Below are 22986 nucleotides of genomic sequence, written 5' to 3'. Positions count from 1 at the left end.
TTTAGTTAGTTTCATCCATCTGTCTAGGGAAGCAATCTCATGGGTCAAGACTTCCATCATCTGTGTTTACTGTATACATAAGATAATAATTTGCAGCCCACAGCTTGATGTAGTCCTGTCTTTCATACCCAGATTCAGTAGTATGCATCCACAAAAATAACTTGTCGCAACACCTCAAAAGGAAAAACTTTTCTGAGGGTGGAGCACAGATCAAATGGTGAGGGCAAAGCTGAATAAGAATATTCCATCTGTTCAAAATTGCAAGTGGTACACAAATGAGCAAAACCTGATCATATCTCCCCTTAGCTATGTTATTACCAACTAAATACCCATTAAGGAAATTAGCACACTCATCTGAAACACTGCAACCTGTAGTTACAGATGCACAGTTTTGACAGTTGTCAGCTGACAAAAAGGTTTTAAAAGAGAAGAAGCAGTCTGCAATAGAGGTACACTAAATTCCTCTGCCAAAGCCCGGAGTCCGCTGTAGGTCCAGCACAGACCAATGAGCTCCTAGGTGGAGCGCAAGTTTGGCAGTATGCTTCTTGGCAATCTAAGCTTACCTACATGCCATGCTCTCCAGGGTTCATAAATCAAGCTCTTTTTGGATAATGCTGAGCAGTTGGCAAAGGAAAACTGCTACACAACACTTGTCTCATGGCCTACACCTACCATCCAGCCTGGCACTGGAGGAACGCATTCAGCAGAACGAGAAGAGATTTAGTAGTAGGAAAATCAGCACGCTAAACAACATCCGTTTTGTTGTGAAGAAGATTTCCAGGTATCAATCTATTATATTTTTGTAACGAGTCCTTTGCAAAATACATCACAAAGCATGAGCATTTATTTGGCTGACTAGATTTTCCTCTATTTCACATGTAACACAGATCTCTAAGTTCTCCAAACCTACACACAGAGAATTTGGGGAGAAAAAAAAATTAAGCTGAAGAGGAAGATGAGAGAAGTATGACAACTAGAAACACATCATCATATCCTAAATTCATTTAAATAGTCCCTGCATATTGACATTAGAAGTATATGATATATATATCTAAATATATACATCACTGATGCTCTTCGTTTCTTCTTCATACCTACTTATTTCATTTCCTGCTTCTCAGCCACCAGCAGAATACTGCACTGTTCAGATGGCAAAGACTGCAGCTATATCAAAAACGTAACACATATACAAAGCTTTACATGAGCCTTTTCAAGCTTTGGATATTTTTTCTTAATAAGATACTAATTATTTCTGACCTTTCTTTTCTTTCTGGTTCAGACTGGAACTAGAAGGATGAGAGCACATATGTTCCCTGAAATGCCCCTACAAAGCATCTACAGACAAGCCAGAACAGGGAGGTGTGAGAGAGCAAAACCTTCTCTCATGGGACCTCCAGCCTAAACTTTGCTTTCTCAAAAGATTTAGACAGCTTATATACTCTTTTGGATTACTTTGGGGATGTCTATTTTAAGAAAACAACCCCTCAAACATCCAAACCTTACAAGTTCCTCATCCATCACAGTGACTGTCTCCCTGGCTGTTTATAGCCATGAACACTGCTGCTGTTTATACAAGGGTCTGTACCAAAGGCAGTCCTTGATCCCGACAGCTCACAATCCAAAATCCTGGACTGATGCAACCAGTCACTAAAGAGACAAATAGGTCTTAGGAGGTATCATCATGAAAGGCAGATGTGTTGCTGTACTTTAATAATCCCATTGACTTTGTGGGATGAAGTCAAGGAGGAATCATGGCAGTTTCTGTGCCTCTGGCATGGGTGGGAGCAGAGGCTCCCAAACAGTACTGGTAGTCAGAAAAGCAATAGGAAGAGATCTACAGAACCTTATTAAGCAGCATTTTACCTTTATTGCCTTTGCAACATTTTCAAGGCTGATAATATAATAACCACTGCATTAAAGAATTAGGGACAGGCATAAGGTAAATGCCTACAAGAGTAAGAGATTAATAGTAATAATACAAAAGCATTAAGCTGGCTGCCCACCATGCAGCTCTCTAGAGCCGCACTCAGGATTATTCCTTTCAAAATGAAAAAGACAGCGTTAACGCCAAAAGACAGACACGTACAGATTATGCAGTCAGAAATGTTAGATTTTTAGTCTTGGTAGCTAGGAGGGGGACATGGCAGAAGCCCTGTAAATACATTCTGCCCGTTCCCTAAAGCAAGCAACCTTGTGTTGAACCCACCAGCCTTTAGTCAACACAGGACATTAGACCATTTTGTTACAGAAGGGGAGAGAGAGAGAACCAATGTCAAAAAAGACCAACAGAAACAACATAGGGCAAAATTAACAGCAAAAAGCTGTCTCCCAAGATGCGTACCAGAGGAGCAACCACCTCAAGTGTATGTATACAAATGCACACAGTCTGGGAAACAAACAGGAGGAACTGGAGCTCCGCGCCCAGTCAGAAGGTTATGATATCACAGGATTAATTGAGACATGGTGGGACAACTCGCATGACTGGGGAATCGCGATGGACGGTTATAGGCTGTTTTGCAAAGACAGGCAAGGAAAAAGAGGTGGAGGAGTCGCACTCTATATTACGAAAAACCTCGAATGTATCAAAGTCAACTACGGTGATTGTGAGTGCTCTATTGAATGCCTCTGGGTTAAAAATCAGAGGGGTCGTCTCCAAGCAGGAACTTACAGTGCGCATCTGCTACCGACCCCCAAACCATGACGATAAAGCCGATGAAGCAATATTTGGGACACTAAGGCAAACTTCTAGTCAACAGAACCTGGTTCTCATGGGTGACTTCAACTACCCAAACATTTGCTGGAAGAACAATACAGCAGCTCGCATGTCATCCATCAAGTTCCTGGAATGCAGAGAGGACTGTTTCCTCTTACAAATGTCAGATGTGCCAACCACGAAGGAGGCACTACTGGACCTGCTATTCACAAACCAAGAAAACCTGCTTTGTAATATCTCGGTCAGTAACAACCCCGGCTGCAGTGATCACAATATTGTGGAGTTTGGGATCCGGCTGAGCATGCTGAAGGTTAGCACCAAGACAGGGGTTCTAGATTTTAGAAGAGCAAACTTCAGCTCGCTCAGAGCTCAGTTGGGAGGGATTCCATGGGAAGCTTCCATGGAGAATAAAGGAGCCAGTGAGTGCTGGGAGTTCTTCAAGAATGCTCTCTTGGAAGCACAAAACCAGTTCATCCCCATTAAAAGAAAAGGAAGTAAGCGGAGCAAGAGGCCCCCTTGGCTCAACCACAAGCTCCTGGGTCTGCTTAAAACCAAGAGAGATGCATACCAGAGATGGAGAAGTGGAAGATTGTCCACTGAGAACTACAAGGGCATTGCCAGAGTGTGCAGAGATGCAGTTAGAAAGGCAAAAGCTCAACTTGAATTGGAACTGACCAGAGACGTCAAAAATAACAAGAAAGGGTTCTTCCAGTATGTAAGTTGCAAGCAGAAACAGAAAGAAAACATAGGCCCACTGTTAAACAGTGGAGGTGAATCAGTCACCAACAATGCTGAAAAGGCAGAGGTTCTCAACACCTTCCTTCACCTCTGTCTTTACCAACACTGTTGCATCCCAGGCGTTGGGAACAAAAATCCAGGAGGATCCAAACATAGACCCACCATCAGTGAAGAAGGAGTTAGTATGTGAATTATTACAGGACCTTGACTCCTACAAATCGATGGGCCCTGATGCCATCCACCTGAGGGTGTTGAGAGATCTGGCTGATGTCATTGCGGGGCCACTATAATCTTCAAGAAGTTGTGGAGATCGAGGGATGTCCCAGAGGACTGGAGGAAGCCAAATGTTACCCCTATCTACAAGAAGGCTCAAGGGAGGATCCGGGTAATTATAGGCCCATCAGTCTTACTTCAATTCCCAGTAAAGTCATGGAACGGATCCTCCTGGGGGCCATCACCAGTCAAATGAAGCACGTGATTGGGAAAAGCCAACACAGCTTCACAAAACGCAGATCATGCCTGACAAATCTGGTGGCCTTCTATGATAAAGTGACCTGCTCAGTTGACGTGGGGTGAGCAGTCGACGTTATCTATTTGGACTTCTCCAAGGCCTTTGATACGGTTCCCCATGGCCTCCTCCTGGAGAAACTGATGTGTTATGGCCTGGACAAGCGGTCTGTGCAGTGGGTGAGGAATTGGCTGATGGGCCGCACCCAAAGGGTGGTGGTAAATGTCTCTTTTTCAAACTCACAACCTGTCACAAGTGGGGTCCCCCAGAGATCAATACTGGGCCCAAAGCTATTCAATATCTTCATAAGCGATCTGGATAACAGGATCAAGTGTAGCCTGATGAAGTTCGCAGATGACACCAAATTAAGTGGGAAAGTAAACACTCTGGAAGGGAGAGCCACCCTGCAGGAAGATCTGGATAGGCTGGAAGAGTGGGCTAACAAGAACCTTATGAAGTTTAACAAGGACAAGTGTAAGGTCTTGCACCTGGGAAAACATAATCCAGGAGTAGCAGCTCAGACTGGGATCCACCTGCCTAGAGAGCAGCTCCGTGGAAAGGGACCTGGGGGTCCTGGTGGACAGGAAGCTCAACACGAGTGAACAGTGTGCTGCTGTGGCCAAGAAGGCCAATAGGATGCTGGGTTGCATCAAAAAGGGCATCACCAGCAGAGATAAAGAAGTCATTATCCCTCTCTACTCAGCACTTGTCAGGCCACACCTGGCATACTGTGTACAGTTCTGGTCCCCGTTATACAAAAAAGATGTAGACAGGCTGGAGGGGATCCAGAGAAGGGCCACCAAGATGATCAAGGGTCTGGGAAGCCTGCTGTATGAGGATAGGCTGAGAGAGCTGGGTTTGTTCAGCCTTAAGAAAAGGAGGCTTAGAGGTGACCTCATCACCATGTACCAGTACTTAAAGGGGAGCTACAAAGAAGATGGAGACTCCCTTTTTACAAGGAGTCACATGGTGAGGACAAGGGGTAATGGGTACAAGTTACTCCCAGGGAGATTTCAATTGGACACGAGAGGTAAATCTTTCACAATGAGAACAGTCAATCATTGGAATAATCTCCCCAGGGAAGTGGTTGACTCCGCTATGCTGAACACGTTTAAGACTCAGCTGGACATGGTGCTGGGCCATCTCATCTAGATTGTGCTAGAAAGGTTGGACGAGATGATCCTCGAGGTCCCTTCCAACCTGGTATTCTATGATTCTATGAAAATTAAGACTGTTGCCAAAATAGTAAGGAAAGAAAAGTGAGCCATCACAAATATTTAAGTCACTTATATAAAGTTTAAAAATAAACTCTGGCATTTGTCCAAGTTCTTGAAAGGGACAAATAAAAACCAGTGCTTTCGATAATATTTATTGCTTGCAATGGCTACAGTGTCACAGCACAGTTTCATGCATTATCGTCATTTCAGGGATGCGTTTTGCCACAATTGACTATATATGTATTGGTCAAGCAGAGATACAGGCAGCACAACCTGCCCCAGTGCATTTACCAGGAATGGAAATACCAGAAGTGGAAGCACTGTTCCAACTGGCTTAAACACTCACCCATTCCCCCAGGCCAGAAGTATTTAGTGGGTTCAGGAAAGGCTTTGAAAATGCTCTCTCATGTGAGTATTCTTCTCTGGTCTCCAGGCGAGATCCTCAATCCTTGCTGAAGCCTAGGATAGTTTTTGCGATTGATTTCTATTGCCAGGGTTAGAGTGCTTGTGTTGTCTCAGCACAGACTGCAGACTGGGCTCCTAAACCTGGCTGTGCTTCAGGGCTCATCCTCTCAAAGCCAGCTCATGATTTTTGCTGCTGCAATTTGAGAGCAGGCAGAGGCAGCTTTCGTGGAAACAATCACATGGGTAACAAAAGAAAATGGAAACCACCTTCTCCAGCTCCCTTCTTGCAACCGAGCAGTGGACGAGTTTGAACGCTCGCATGTGCCAGGGCAGCCACTGACACCTCCAAGTCACAGGGAGCTCATGGGTTGCCAATTACAGCTGGGGGGCTCAAGCCTCCTCTTCACCGTGAACTGCAGAGCTCACTAAATGAGAGCAAACCAGCAGCTTTTCCTTGGCAAGCTGCTTCTGGGGTAGGGGGTCATGCACCACAAATGGGAACTGGACTCACTCACTTTCACAGGGGTAATATTTTTCATACAAAATTGGGTTTGTTACCATGTGAATTTGTCAGGCTTTTGTACTTTACCAGGGCACGAAAAATTGGTTTCCCCTGGTGGCACATAACCAAAAGAGTGATTCAGAACCACTCAGTGATCTGCTCAATGATTTAAAAGGAGTAGTTTATAGCTATTACAGTTGCATGAAATCACCTGTTTTCTCTGAATAAAGAAAATCCTTATGAGAAAACAATAACAAAAAAGATTCCACTTTAAAATTTTTCACTCTGGTCTCAAAGACTTTGTACCTGAAAGACAGAGCAGAGCTTGAAGAGCAAAAATCAAAGTCTACAGGTTATGCCACTCCAACGCTGTTGCTGCTTCTGCAGTTTCAGGAACACTTGCCACTTTTTTTTTTTTATTTTTTATTTTTTTTTTATTATTTAAAGGACTGAAAACCTCAACACTTCCTAAAAGCAACAGACAACCTCAGCTATCCAGTCAGTTCTCAAAGCACCCCTGATTCACTGCCTATCCCCAGTGAAAGGGGGAGATGCAAGAGGGTAAAAACTTTACATATATTTCAACACCTTTTTTTTTTTTTTTTTTTTTTTTTTTTTAACTACTTGGAGCACAATGACATTTCTGGCTTATCAATTTTCACATCCTTTCTAGCTCCCAGAGCAAAAGCACACAAGCCAAATTTGCAAGCATAGTGATAGAGCGTAGTCTCTTACAAGGAAGGGATTTTAAAAGCCTTTCCATCAGACTGTTGACCCTATATACTCGGACTACTTCACCAAAACCTTCAAATTTCATGGCTAACGGTATGCTTCACTTGGTGCTTTCTATATCCTAGCAGGTCAAAAATATGTGAAAGAAGGTATAAATTTATATAAGACATACCCTGGTTTAACTTACGTTCCTTGTTAGCTGTTTCTATTTTTACACTCTTTTCTTCTCACCAAAGTCACATTAATGTCAGTTCCCTTATAGTCAATCTTGCCAAATGAGAAGCTGTGTGTCTGCTAATAGGATGAAAATTACTAGAGTCATGACAAGTTTAACCAGTTGTATTTTTAACTTATTTTGTCATCTAAGGAAGTCTTAAGTGATGCAGTGTGTGTGCCAAAAGAAGGAAGTAGTAAATTTACTTTACTCTCACATTAGATTCCCTTAGATTTATGGCTAACTCTTTACGTTTCAGTCTAGAATTTAACACCAGACCCGAGTCTTCTCCCAGGACAAAAAAAGGTAATATAAACTATTGCAGGATTCTCTTCCTTTTCGTTATTGTTTGTTATTACAGGCAGGCTATCACCCAGTCCTAGCCTTATGGTATTAAGCACATTCACATATCACAAAGTAAAACATATTCAGTGCCCTAAAACCTATGCATAGATGGAGACTAAAAATAGCTAGAGCAACAAGATGTCAATAAAATAAACCAATGGGCATAAAAAGCTTGCAAAAAGCCATTCATTATTAAGTATTTTTCAGTTTTTCATGGAGAAGATAAATGTTCACAAATAATTTCAAGGAGGACTTTATTTACAAGAAACTGCTTGTGTCATGAGAAATCATGAACACCAATAGGTGCAACTTAGGCAGAAAAAGTGGCCAATAACTTGACAAAAAAGGCAGACTAGAAGATCCTCTAGTGAAATTTTCTATGAAACACTGAAGTTGCTACATTATGTTCTTGGTGGAATCTGATCAGAGAAACTTCTCTGCTGCAGTAACACTGAGTTTTGCTTAAAAATCAATCAGTTTTTTATGTTCTATGCAGCCTTTGCAATATCCCCTCCTGAAAATTGTTCTTTTAAAGCTGTGTAGTTCACATGTAGCAATACAAATTTTAACCCAGATGAAAACAAATGGCACATTACACTGTGAGCCAGCCAGAGGACACCACCAGAAGAAACAAACCCTAAAAATTAGATTGCACATATTCCTAAAATTTTACTATTTCACTGCTTTGAGGATAGCTTTCGAAAGTACGCTTATTTTCAAAGATGATCCTTTTTTCAAAGCAAAAATGACCACTGAAAGCAAGCACTGTGGCCACAAACATTTGATGAGAGAAAAGGCAGTCTTAAAATCATGACACACCAAAATGGAGAAGCGCAAGCTAATTTGCCTAATGCATCCAATCCATAAGAACATCTTGTATATAAAGTCAGGAAACAAGCTTAAGCGAATGCCTTCAGGTCAAAGACATTGTGGGCAAGTGGAAAACAATTTGAACTCCCGAACAACTACTTATTTCAAATCTCCAGAGGAGCACAGCTAGCATAGGACAACATGCAGGTTCCAGGTACAGAATACTAAACATTCCCTAAAATAACTGGGACTCCAGGAGAGGTCATGGAGCTCTACAAGGGGAATCGATAATTAAAATTACGCAACAAACTGGAAACCTATGACCAGGGATGTAACTTTTGATCACCACCACAACCATACCATCTGTAACCACCCCGATGAATATGGAAATGCCAGCGGGCACGTGGGGGTGAGGTAATGGCACAGGGCACACGCCTTTTCCTCAATTGTTTCTGGACCTCAGGAGCTCAAGATTAATTCAGTTCCACAACTGAAGCTACTTAGTGGGGGAGAAAGGCAGAAAAGGCATTTTCTGCCAAAAAAGCTCTATGCCTGCAACCTATTACTCCCACATTTCTTCAAACATATTGTCAGGCACTTTTGGTATGAATTAGGGCACTGGATTAGCATTACGTGTTGCCACCCAAACCAAATACAGCATCTGTAAGAGTCTCCCAGGAGACTCAAGTCTGTTCTGACTCCGAGGAGGTTATAGGCTTGGAACATACCCAGAAGCCACAGCCAGCAAAATTAATTGTTTTCTTTTTAGCCTAGAGAGGAGTTTTCTGTTGGAAGTTGCCTCCAATATTTCCTGATGAAGTGCCTTCCTCATTCCTTCCGAAGGGTAGCAAAATGAAAGGGTGATAATTTTAGGCACTCCCCAGTTTGGACAGGATAAGCCGACCGTGTACATGTGTGTGTCCGAGATTACCGCACAGACTGATATTCCTCCATGTGTTATAAACAGGAAAACCACTAAGACAAACAAGCTGTTCCCATTGTAATTTTCTGCAGCAATACTCTAGCATTAAGCGTATTCCCCCAAGTGTAAATTTGTCCCAAAGAAGTACTAATAAACTTTTACAGCACAATTTGCCATCATGTGTTTAGTTTATATGACTCTGTACAAAAAAAACAAGCTTAGAAAGTTTCTAAAACAGTAGTGTTGCCTTCTTCACTGCTTCTTTCCACCTGAGAAAACAAGCTCTTTGGTTAACCAGGAGTGCCAGAGAAAGTAAAAATATTCCTATCCATCATTACCTGCCTTTTGAAATAACTTTTCCTAGCACAAAGTGCAGCACCTCTTTTATCTCTGTTTGGCCATTCACTTCCTAAAAGTGTCATCACTGGGAAATGCAATGACTCCTCTCAGGATGAAAGCCCCATGGACAGCCTCTCCAAACCATGGGCTCTGGTATCCTCCTCCCCAAGAGCCATGCTCTGTCCAGGCCTAAATCTCCCCCTCCTGAGTCTCCAAAAGGTTTAATCTGCAAATGAAATCTCTTTTTGAGGAACTATGGTATCAGACAGAAACACATCAGTGCGCAGTCAGTAAAGCCAGGCACATGCCTGCTACTGAATGTCTAAGAGCAGCAGTGAAGTGTCACGCTTCATTAAGACTCTACATGCAATAAAAGTAACTCTCAACTCTGTTAAAACTTAAGAAATATTTATTTTTGAGAGACTCTACTTGAAAAATAAATCATATTTCTTTCCCATTACAGAACATATCAAAAGGGACAATTTTATCAAAGGGCTCAAGATTAAAGATTTGGATCCCTTTTTTGGGTTTAGCAGGGAACACTAGTTTAAAAAAGGCAGGTAAAAAGAAATACAAGGCAGGCAAAGCAGAATTTCAGCAGCCACTGTGCTGTAAGTCTACTGACTGAGCCTCATTGAAGATGATATTCATTTCATCTGGGAAGCATAAAATCTCTCTACTTAGATTCATGAATGTGATTAACCAGGCACTTTGTCTGACAGCAGCTCCACCAGAGCAACCAGGTTTCTGCCTAGGCCATAAACAACATACTTGGCCTTTTTCATACATGCTGGCAAAAGTCAAAGAGCAACAAAATTAGTTACCTTGCTAAAACTTGAAATGGGATGAGGTTTTTTTGTTTGGTTTGTGGTGGTTTTTTTGTGGGTTTTTTTTGTTTGTTTGTTTTGTTTTTTTTTTATAATGGACAAGCTTCGTACAGAGCAGAAAATACTCAAAGACACTTTCCAACCAGAAAGGGGGAGACATTTGCCATCCAGTTGTATCATCTACCAGTGTGAGAAGAAAAAAAAAAAAAAAAAAGTTATTTCTTTAAAATCCTGGGAAGATGGGCAGAGGAGGGCATCTGGACAAAACCTCTGCCTTCAGCTCACAGCTGAAAACCTCCCACGGTCCTCAGGACACAAGACCCTCTGGGCTACCAAACCGCCCTACTAGCTACACTGACCAGTTAAAAGCCCCCAAACAGTTAATAGCACAATATCTGCTACAATTTGCTGTCCCGTGTAGCTGCACTACCAGCCCTAGCAGATCTTACAGCACTTAACTACTTGCAGCATGGGTCCCCTCTGAAAGGATGCTAGTGCGAGGCGTATTTGGCAGCCTCATCTTGGCCACGTTACGCAGGACAGTTTTGAACTGGAGTATAAGCTCACCCTTGAAAGACAATCTTACTTGCTCTTGGTGAACCTTGCAAAAACTTTTGGAACAGCCAAAGACAACTCCATGGTCATTAACAGTATTTAAATCTTAATACAGTTAATGCTCAGCTCAAAGATGTCAGTCTTCCCACCAGCTCCTAATACTCTTTCTGGTATGTCTAAATCCCTGTACTTAACAGGCAATGAAAAGGAACCCAGAGTTATGCAGCTAACAACTGTTCTTCCCTTGCCCATATGAGCTACTCAGGAAAAAATGCAGCTTCTCTTCTCCCTGGCTTATTTTTCAAGGTGAGACATCAGCCCTACACAGCGCTGGCCAGAGTGCATCCGAAAGCAGAAGGCTGATCACTTTACAGAGTAAGGCAACAGAAAACACTATATTTATTTGGCTCTGCTGGAGGGGAGGCAGGCTATGCTAATAGATTACAAGCACACTTTGCATACTTTTGGAAAACAGAGTTTTTCCGGAGAGCATGCTTCTGTAAATAAACCCCTGTGCTTCATGATCACCCCACCTATCCCACAGCCCTTCAAGGCTGAACATATGCTGCGACTGCATCTGGCTCGGCCTGACAGTTTCTCCAGTTGGCCGAGCAAAAGGGCAAAAAGAGTTATATAAAACAAGAAAAAGGAACAAACCCAAAGATATCAACTCTGCTCATGGTCTTAGCGCTGAATCTCACTGCAGTCATCATTCCTGGCAAAACTACACAGCACCTTTTGTCTTCCAGCGACGATAAACTTCTTGCTGCAGGCTGGAATAGGTCAGCCCTCCCTTTGTCTGCCCAGTGGTCCAAACCCTGTGAAATCCTAGATAATCATGACTAGGTTTTCATAGCTGTTGCTGCTGTGAAAGCAGTCTCTGCTTCAAGTGTGATCCCCTGACTTGCTCTAACTTCTCTCCTCTCCCAGGGAGAGGTGTGCAGGAGCAGTCGGGTCACTACTGAGGGGAGCTGCACTTGCCAAGGGTCTGGTTTTCACTTCTTCCTCTGCAAAGCAGCGGTTATCGTCCATGTCCAACACACAATCCATCGCTCACAGCGCCAGCGTCCCAGGAAAGGCCTCGCTAAAAGCAAGCAACTAAGCTCTGCTGATGTGCCCCCCCCCCCCCCCCCAAAGGCTCCGTGTTGACAGTATGGGAGAAACCAATCCCATTAAAAAAAAACAAACAAAAAAAAACCCACCAAAAGGAAAACACAAAACCCGACCTTCAAAATAAGCTCTTGAGTGTCTCTGTCTGTACATCTCTATCCTGTAACACCATCAGCCAAACCTTAACATAAAGATGTTAATTCACAGGCAGACAACTTTCAGAAGAAAGTACATCTTGCAAATGATCAAGGTGATACCATCTTTACATCACACATGACTGTGAAACTGAATGCTCTGCTACCCAGAGTCTAGAAAAAAGCCAGATTACTATGAATTAAGAATAAAAAACTTTAATACATGCATCCCTCTCAGATGAGATCAAACAGCTACAGAGGGAGAAACAATCACAATCACAGACAGTGACTAAAATTGGCGAGCACTAGAGATGAAGTTGTGCGAGATCAGCAGCCCAGAGTATCTTTAGATACCTATGGTAACAGTGATGCATGACAGACAAAGGCCAGAAACACACTTATAAAAAGGCAAATTTTTGGCTACAGAATTCAGAAGCGAACAAAACATAGCTGTGCAATTTCTGTTGAAAAGGCAGCATTTTATTCCAAACCTGCCTGTACGAACAGAGCATGAGCTCCTCACCTACATGCCATTATGAAAAGCCTTTGGTATCACTGCTCCTCTGTTGCTTCTCAGTTCCATCCTCCCCATGAGCTACGGTGGGATCCACTAAGAGTTAATATGATGAGCAACATGAGACTGCTTAAAACAACTAGACAGTCACCTAGATAAAGATCTCTGGAAAATATAAATGCTGTGTCTGGTTTAATGGTGTGCCAGGACTGCTGATGGTGTTTGAAGCTGTTACAACATTCACTCTGCACCCAGACAGCAGTGACTGGTAGCAACAGGCAGCCCAGCTGGCTGGGGTAAGAAACCAGACAGTTCTTCTTTAATAAATGCAGGAATCGTCCAAGGGGCTTTCACCATCATCACCATTACACCTTTGTGATAAATCAAGAAAGATGAGATCTGACCCCGCATAAATCTGCAGGCACAATGTGCTTTGTTGTCTGCGTCAAATTCTCTTGTCCTATCCACAGGTAAATCTATCCTAAACATTTGGGGAGCCCACATAAGCAGGAAACAACCAGGGCAGTTACTGGAAAGGGGAAACAATGCTTCCCCAGAGTCCATGCCCTGATCACAGCACATCTTAAACACACAGCTCAAGTCTTCTGAGCACCATCAGAGCGCAGTTCCCAAGAGAACACTCTACATTTCAGCTGCAAGCCCAGATATTAAGATTAAGGAGACACTTGTAAAGCCCCCAAACCCATTTATTTTCTTCATCTTTTCTGTTTCTACCTCCCCCTGCAACCTCTGTTTCTTCTCCTCCTAGTACCATGTTCCATTTTCTCACATTTATGTTTGCCATTCCTCCTCTCAAAAAAAAAAAATCCCTTTAAGAAAAAAAAAAAGCTAATCAGATTTAAACTTTTGCTTCATTTTCCTCCAGCAAAATCGACAGACAGTTACCACGTAATGTATTTATCTGCTGTTAATAGTTTTATCACCGTTGAAGGAGAGAAGGCCTGCAGTGGCAGCACCGTCATCCCCAGAGGGCTGGAGGAGGAACGGTCCGGCAGCGAAGCACCTCCTGAGAGACGGTGGGGATTAGCTGCGCACTGACACGAGAAAACCAGCGGCGCTCCTGAACTTCTCAATTAATAGCCACTTGCACCAGCTGTCCATTTTCTACTGAACATATCAGTCAAACTTCCAAAGGTTGTTTAAATTAAAACAAATGCAGCTTTTGCAGCTGACACCTGGAGCGCTGTATTGGAATTACTGTCTATGTATACTAAAGAATTAAAATTTCTTAACTAGAAATCATCGAACAGGTTCCAATGAAGGGGGGGGGGGGGGGGAAACGTCAGAAAACTGCATCTCTCCTCTCCTCTACTTCCCCATGCCCACTACAAAACCAAACTCAAAGCATTTTGAAGTCCCAAAGCATTTCCATTTCATTCTCTGTTCTCAACCAGAAAAACACGTTTTCTCATGAACTACCATAATCCTAGCAGCCTGAGGTGTAATTTGGTAGCCTGCCTTGTACAAGATGAAGTTCTGAGCTACGTGTATCCTACAAACCTTCTGAGATCCACTTAGCTCAGTCACACAGTTATGAGGAAAGACAGACTTTAATACCCAAATTCAGTAGCAGCAATAAGAACAGTAGCTCCTGTCCTGAGAAGGAACCACAAACAGGAAAGGAGTCATGCTCAAAACATTGACACTTATCAATTGCAAAATGATTTAATGAGTATCCCTGTCAGTTTATTTGCAGACTGCAACTTTTTTAGTGCTTATTTTCACCGGGGTCTCTTGAGATCAAATCTGTCAAAAGAAATTGCAGCAAGCTTGTATAGTCTAGTATTTTCACGACTTTTCTCAGTCCTTCTGTTTTATGCCTCCAGCATGCTAGAACTAATGTTGGTAAGGCAATGTCACCCAGCAAGGCCTGGCACAGACTTTCATTTAACTAACATAACCTAGGGAGCTCTGCTGTGTGCCATTTGGACTGGACGCCTTGTTTACGTAGTAGGGTTTGTCAAGCTAGCGCACAAGGTCACACACAAGCCCAAACAGCTTCTCTCTCCTTGATCACAGGCAGCCCAGGACTGACATCCTCATGTTACCATATAAACCTATTTGTCACCAGGGATTCAAATGAACAATGATAAAGTGAACAGATGAAGGATGCAACTGCAAACAACTACATTTGCCATGGAGGCAAATTCACCAGGCATACAGTAAGTAAAAGGAAAGACGAGAGCCTAAGTGAAATACTTCATATATTTTAAGCCTACATCTTTTATCACCCATTCCATCACAAAACTATGCAATCAAGGAGACTTCCGGTTGGAGTTTGGGGAGGTTTTTTTGGTTTTCAGGGTTTTTGTTTTTGTTTTACTAGCTGTTACTTAAGGATAGCAGTGAAAGATCATGACCCCATTTCCACTCCTCCTGAGTCTACAGGGCTCTCTTTGATGTTTGTAATGACATGTAGCCTCGTGGACCATATCACCTTTACCAGGAAAGCACAGGCATTATCTTTCTCCACTACTTTGCATTCTCCCTTACACGAACAGACGACACTTCCTGCTATTCTTCCAACTGTGAAAAATAGCTGCTTATATCATATGAAAAGCCAGTAGCCTTGTTTGTTAACCAGCTGGTTTGCTTTAAGTTGTTGGTATTTTTAAACTTGCTTAAACATTTTTCTTACCTATAAAAAATTAAATTTCCCAGGAATTTTCCCCAAAAATAGTTCTTACCTTTGCATTCCCAATATCAGCTAGAAATCCTACAATAAATTGTTTCCTGGGCATATGTAGCTCTCTAATGAATTCTGTGTAGTACCCAAAAACTACAACAGGGCTAGTGTGAAAGAAATCATTATTGGGTTAAGATACAAAGGCATATGGGTCCTTTTTGTCCAAATTCAATACATTAAAGCCTAACCAGATGTGCTCATTTGAGAAAGACCAGAATTAGTAAACTCACAGCCATATTCTCTAAGTAATGGAAATCTCATAGGTCTACATTTTCTTTAATGAGCTTTTCCACAGCAGAAAGCAAAGGTTGTTCCAGAAACAAAAAAAACCATGGAATATTATCTAGTCTCTTCCCAGAGATCCACACAACTTAGCAGGACAGCATTTCCTCTTTGGTGGTCCCTTTATTTATTTTATTTTCTCTCAACAGCCATGCACAAAATGTTGATAAAGTCAAAGGATGAATTTTATCTCCCGTTCTCACAGTTTTTAGGTACAAAGAAGCTCCCTGGAAAAGTTTATACATTTAGGGATGTCTGGACCAGCTGGATTCTCAAAACAAGACAGTGCCAAGTGATAGCCATTGAATTTAGGTCACACTCATCTATGGGAATATGTCCTTCAATAAGGAGGATATGCAACTCGCCACGCAACCATACTTCCCACTAGACTAGTGATACAGATTAGTACTTGTAAGACATATGTGGTTTAAAAGATAAATTTCCTTCCTATATAATTTTAGAGCTCATTCTGTAAATTTCTTAGCTGAGAAGAAAACTATTGTGCTTCCTTTGCAAACAAAATGGCACCTGGGTGACGTTTCTTCAAAAACAGCTGCCAAGCGAAGATAACTACAGTCCTAGCAGACCCCAGACAAAGAGTTTGTCACAGGAAGAACAGACCCTTTCTACATCCCAGAATGTCTGGGAAGTGCTCTCTGTATCCCTAGGACCAAGACACATATGAAATTAAGTTATGCCACTGCTATTTTCAAGCCCAGATGAAATCCAGGGTGCTCTTCAAACCCAAGAGCCCAATTGCTTCAGGACAGACCCCATGTTATCCTGCCGTTCCCATGCAGACTGCATCACCAGCCCCTTGTGCAGTCAGACCTTACACAAAACTAAACACTAAACCTGCTGTTCCTGCCAAAAGAAAACTTTGCCTCCTTATTTTGAGTACAACAAGTGTAGCAACAAACCAAGCCAAAAGACAAAAGAAACCTCCGCAAATGTGCCTGGTCGAAAGTAAATAAAATACATATTCCTGGCACCAGGTCTTGAAGTCCCCATGGTGCTCAGACTGACAAACCATGCCAAGCAAGAAGTTCTGAGCTTCCACCCAAAACCTTCATCCACCCGTCAGGAAAACAAAGAACATCTGAAGCCAAGCAGCACCACTTGAATTGGTTGAATATTTAAAAAAAAAAAAAAGTGGAATTGCACTGAGGCCAACATAAGTAAGGACAGGAATGAACTGACCTTGACATATGCTAGGTAATGCTCGCACTTTTCCTGCATGTATGAGAGTTGTAACTTCTCTGTGATCTGCCCCGCTGCCTCTCCAGAAGTCACAAAGTAAACTCTGGGTTGCTGGCTCTTTTCCTTCTTTGCCACATCAGCAGTCAAGTTATAATTCAAACCTGTTTTAAAAAGGAAGAAGAAGAAAACAAAGGATGTCAGTGAACAATAGCTATTTTCTAGCCACCTATCAATGGATCCTGTTGCCCCCCGGGGCATGTGTGCTTGAAGAAAGGTCAACCCTTGCAGGCCTTCAATCAATCACTAAGTTTCCTGTGGCTGCACAAAACCAAATCCAATTACTAATATACTCCCAGGTTTTGTGTCGCTACGTTCCCGAGCCCATCCTTTCCCATAGGAAATGATGTGTAAAAATACATCCAGACACGCACACTTAATAAAAAAAAAGAAACAAAAGATGCTTAAACTATGTTGCTAACAGAAAAAGCAAAAACACAACACAAACAACAACAGCAGCAGCCTCAAGCTTTGTTTTCCTTCTAGAACAGCACAAACCATGCAAATGTCAACCAGGATGTGGCACTTCCCAACAATTACTTCTGTTGATTTGCAGTCATCTTAGCATTTAGACCTTAACTAGAGGTCGCTGCCTTTGCACTCAGTATCCCCCTCTTAGATGTTACACAACCCTGGCAACTTACAGAAGACATACCCAGAGACTAATGAGCTGTATCTCTGTAAATCCTGTTTCCTGCTGTTCTACAGGATAGGTAGCTTAACACAATCAGTTGGTTTGTGACTGGATGTATCTGCGTCCAAAAGAAAACTTATTTATTACCTGAAATAGTTGTACAGCGATTGAATAATCCAAGCTGACTATACCTTTCCTTTTGGTAAATGCAACAACAACAGGAGCAATGAAACTACAACAGAAGCATGAATGCTTGTTCTAGTGCTTTCTACAAACAAGGGAAACACTGGCTGTGAGGTCCCTTCACTCATCACAGACCATGGCCTGTATTGATTTCAGCTGTTATCAAGGCAATAATGGGAATACCATGAGATTGGCTCACTATAAATGGCTTAATTAGTTGATAATCTTCATAAACGATAGCCAGCACCAGCTCCTGTGCTGATTCGTTACACATGTAGGATGCTTGCCAAATTATTGCTTTGGCTTTTATTTATGTTTTAAGTCCTAAATGATTGATGCCAGATAACATGCTCCCCATAAACGTAAACTTTCTTTAAGCCAGAATTTTATAAACAATCAATGTAAATGTAACACATTCCTGGACTGAGGTCTTCTATACCAAATTTCAGCCCAGGGTCTTTGCTGGGTTTTGGTGTGTTTTTATTTGGTTTTGTGGTGCTGGGTTTTTTTGAATCAATGAAAATCCTAATCTCTCTAAATTAACACTGCTGCCAATGCTATCACCTCCAATTGTTTCTCCACCAAAATTTCACTACTTTGAAGAGTTTATTTAATCATATTGTAAAACTTGGTGCAAAAGTCTCTGTGAACATTCATAACTCCCATCATTCAAACCGACCTCACTTCCATTTGCAGTGTGTTGCGTTCTGATGAAATGCTCACTCACAAGTTCATGCAAAGCAACCAGAGACGTACCCTAGGTAGTAAGAAAAGCCACAGCTGAGGAACCAGCCTAACTACCATCACAGGGCTCCACCTGAACTTTTTTTGCTTGCTTTTGACAGAATAACTTGCTTAGAAGAATAATGCCTTAAAAATGTTTCAAACACTACAAGCTCAGCACGAAAAACTCTCACTGGAGTGGTGTTTGCTCAGTCCCACTAAAGAGCACCACCTAAACAGAAACACAGGGTTTAGCCTGTTTAAAATCCCAGCAGTCTCTTTCTTAACGTTTTTTTTTCTTTTTTAAAGTGTGCACATCCCACACCCATCCCCAATCATCTCCCGTCTGCTTTCAAGACCTCACATGCACGCACGCATGCTGAGATCTGCACTGGCGTCCCAAGAATAAAGACAAGAAAATCCATTAGCGAAACCAGGCTCTGTGTAGGCAGAGGCAAAAAGCCCCGTGGGGAGATGCAGCCCTATTCAAAGGAGGAGCACCAAAGGAAGGCAGGGCTGCAGAGCTTGCAGGGGCGCCTGAGGAGGCTCTGAGGCTTTCCAAAGGAAGCGCGACATATTACCGATAAAACAATTCCTCACTGCAGGCGCAGAGACGCATCCCAACGCGAGCCCCATACCAGGCCTCTGAGCAAAGCAATCCCAGCTACCGTCTCTCTGAAACGGCAGTGGATGTTTTCAATCAAGCAGCACAGTTCCCGTCCTCCCCGCCCTCCATCTCCCCTTTATTTTGACAACTTGTTTCTATGTTATATCCAATGATGTCACATCAGTGGAAAAACTGAAATATCATGAGTAAGGTTTTTTTTTTTTTCCCCTCCCCAGCTTCATTGCTTTCAAAAAGCAACGAGGGTGGAGAGATAATCGGCCTAACTTAGAACTGCTGGTGGTGTAAGTTCCTCCTGCTCACTCCAGTAGGAGATCAGGAGGCAAGTTTTCTCTAGCAAATTAACTCTTGCAGGTAATGCCTTCACATATTTCTCCAGCAGCTTTAAGCAGATCTGGTTAGAAATGTTTCTGGGGATCTGCCCACCCAACTTCACACAATCAAAATAAAACTCTGGCATGGATTTGATGAGCTCAGATGAAGGGCTTGATTTTTCTAATGACTATTCCTTTTCCATAACTAAAGTTAAATGCCTAAAAGCTTTGATAACAGCTCATACCTGAGGTCATACCTGTTATGGTCATACCTGCAAGAGGACCGCCAGCCAGCAGACCAGGTGAGTTACTCCGGCCAATAACAGATAAACCAAGTAAAGACATTTTATAATGGATTTTCATCCTAAGTGGCACATACATACTCATGATGCAAGAGTCATCCCCTCACAGGGCTGAAGGCAGCCCAGAAGCAGGGAGGAGTGAGGAGGGATTGAAATTGGGCAGCAGTATCCCATGAGCTAAAATGGGAATAGCAGCTGGCTGTGCTAATGGAGGGGTTACACACCCCGAGCCACCCGGTGCATCCCTTTGTCGCCCACTCAGATGATGCTACAGCACACAAAAAGCAGACGGCAAAATGCTCAGCATACATCTCTAAGTGCTTGTTAAACTACTAACTATAGTACTGATTCACAGGGGAGGGGGGGAGGCACCACATGGAGAAAATGAAGAACTTACTAAATAATAACAAATAGCTATTGGAAGAGGAATGTGTTTCTTTGCTTTCTCTACCAGTAATTACGAGGAGAAAATGATTCACGAACTTTGCTTGCAGAGAAAATTCTTAAGTAACGAAACTATTAAAAAAAATTGCTGTAGCAAATGACAACATACACAGGACATTCCTTCCATCCTCTCCCCAAAAGCTTTCCTTTTCCCCTTACTTCAAACTTTGTTTCAAAGCCTTTCTCACAGTGTTATCCCTAGCTTCCAAGTAGGGAGCCGTCCTCACTGCTCTGGGCATACACTGAACAGAACATCCCTACAGCATCCCTGCTTCTCAGGCATTCAGAGGGTAGCGCTGTCTTAGGCCTGCATCCAAGCAGACTGGAAAAACGAGAGCCAGACAGAAATAATACTCCTGCAGCAAACTACAGCAGGATACAGGTAAGAAGAGGAGTGTCCACTTTTGTCAAGTTTTGGATCAGGCATGTTTCTTCAGTCCTAGAAATGTATCCAGACAGAGCAAAAAATGTCAAGCAACCTATTATCCCACACTAAATCTCACACCAGTCTTTCAAGCAACAGTATTTGGGACATGAAGACTACCCTAGAAATGGATGAACACACAAGCAATGCACACCTGAAGTGAACAGTACAAGAGAAACTTCGGAGACGTCTCTACAGCATCTGCCTAACTCTAAGCCAAATACCCAAAACTCTTCATTTCACAGCCACTTAAAATTCACCTAATTCTTACAGTGGCACTATTATCACTATTATTTTTGCTGTTGTTGTTGAGGAAATTATCCAGACTGTGGGCACATGTTCATTTCCATTTGTCTGTGGGATGAATGCAGAAGCAGCGCTTGATGCACAGAGATGCCAGCAGCCTCTGTTGTCTTGTTCTGGTCACCCAGAAGCACATGGTCTGAACAGGATGAAGTCTGCTCATCCAGGCTAGGAAATGCCTTTCTCTCATCCCTACCTTTCCCGCAGATACAGAGACCCCAGGAGAGACAAAGCAATGTCAAGTGAGGGAGGAACAGCCTGGGTGAGATTCCAAAGTGAAAGAGTGAAAAGTTAAAGTGCCACATTTCTCACGCATCCAAGATGTACCAGAGGCTGTCTTTGTTGGTGGGCGTACGACTAGACGCTCAGCTCTCCAGCAAGCACGGAGGCAGAGCGAAGGGTCAGACAATGCCTGGCACACAGTGCAGAGCACATGCTTCACTTGGGCATGGCTCTTTGTTCAGACAAAACCATTTCAGCAATAAATTCATACTTCTGAAGACTGTAGCCTGCAAACAGTATCCACAAAATGGATGGCAATTATACTGTCACTGGCAGCGTCAATAAACATAGATCCTCAGATAGCTGTTACATGACGAGCAGCATCCACTAGAAGAAGAAGAAAAAAAGGAGGGTGGGGAAAGTTTACATGCAAGTGCTAGAGGAAGACAACTTTCCTTCACACACCAGTTAACAAAATAACCACACATTCAAATAAGCATTGAAGACACCCATTTGCCACAGAAGAATGCTGCCTGCATGTTCAGCCTGATTTTCTAAACATCATGTAGTAGGTGACCAACTTCAGCTGCCCAAAAGCAAGAGCAACGCCCAGCTTTTCACCAGTAAGCAGCAGTCTTGGGCATCCGTGCTGACAAGCCTTAGGGGAGCAGTGTTCCCAGTCAGCACTGTGTTCTCATCGTCTGACTTAACAGACTGCCCCCAGACATCTGAAGATGAGACGATCCCTACACTTTTAGCCACAAAACTTTGACATAGCATTTCGACACCTCCATACGCCTTTCAGAGTCTGAACTGGACAACAATGTACTTACAGGCATATTCTATTTTTTCCCCCACATTTAACCACGCAGGAGAGGAACCGTTGCAATATTTCCATGAATTGTTCCACCCTTTGTTAATTGATGCTCTTCAACTGCAACATAATTAAAATGGCCTGACTGTTAGATTACAAACTGAAAGTTTATTTGAGATATTTTATCCAAATCATATCCCCAAGTGGTTTTATACAGTCAGATAGTTCTGGCTGCAATGTTTTCAAGACAAATCACTTTGCTAGAAGCATTGTATAAAAGGACAATGGTTGGAAGTTTTGTAATCATCTACTTAATAGTAAAAAAATTCCTTGTAATGAGATGGATGTTACTCGCCAAAGAAGATGCACATGTGCTTTCACCATAATAAATCATTGGGAGTTCAGTTTGTATGACAACACAGAGGAATTCAAATGGCTCTTACAAGACATGATGAAGCAAGAAAACAGGTCTTTTGCAAACAAGGGGAACAGATATTTAGATTGCAAAGAAAGGCAGCTCACTTCTTAGCCACAGGTCCAGAGGTACGAAATTAAAGCAAACATTTCAAACAGTACCCCCAGGAATTTAAGAAAACCTAGATATTCAGAAAATCTCTTCAGTGATTTTCAGAAAGGAATTAACACCCCTGGAGCACTTGGAGATAAGTGTTTTCTTAACTGACAGAGTAGTAGGCAGTACAAAAAATACTTTATCAAGGCATGTATTTGTCTGCTGAGAGTCATCATTTACAGGGAATGAAAAGTGCAAAAACAGAAACTGAAGTCTCGGTTGCACCAATATGTTAGAATCCAGAGGAATCTTAAATTTAGTAACTCCACTTTTTTGAGCTGTTCAGGTGACAAAGTGACAAGCTGCAGAGAGCACCTTCAACAAGCAGCTTGTAGTTCTCACTCCATGTGAATGGTAGGAAAAGTAGCAAGAAGCCTTCCCCGATTCATTTAAAATCCAAATACCACAGCAGGCTCTGCATACTGGGATGCACAGATGCAACTCTCACTCTTCTTGATTAGCAGCTCAGAAAGGCTGGGGCACAGAGCAGGAGGAGGCACTGCTTCCCCCAGCTCCTCACCAGACCCACTGCAGAGATGCAGCACGCTGTGAGGCTGAGATATCTTCCCAGAACAGCACGCTGCAAGTCCTCTGCC

The 22986-nt window shown here is 42.6% G+C and overlaps 1 protein-coding gene across 1 annotated transcript in view; it reads right to left on the bottom strand.

Annotated features, from left to right (window-relative positions):
* ITGA9 (integrin subunit alpha 9) overlaps window positions 1-22986 on the bottom strand; it is a gene marked incomplete at both ends in the record, with an annotated part of 229450 nt that overhangs the window by 159898 nt on the left and 46566 nt on the right. Inside the window, one exon of the mRNA XM_082327280.1 lies at window positions 16775-16935. Coding sequence (XP_082183406.1) covers window positions 16775-16935 — 161 coding nt within the window. The remainder of the gene's footprint in view (window positions 1-16774; window positions 16936-22986) is intronic.

Source organism: Platalea leucorodia, assembly GCF_965183815.1.
Source record: "Platalea leucorodia genome assembly, chromosome: 1".
Classification (NCBI taxonomy): domain Eukaryota; kingdom Metazoa; phylum Chordata; class Aves; order Pelecaniformes; family Threskiornithidae; genus Platalea; species Platalea leucorodia.
This window is presented reverse-complemented; position numbering and strand designations above follow the sequence as displayed.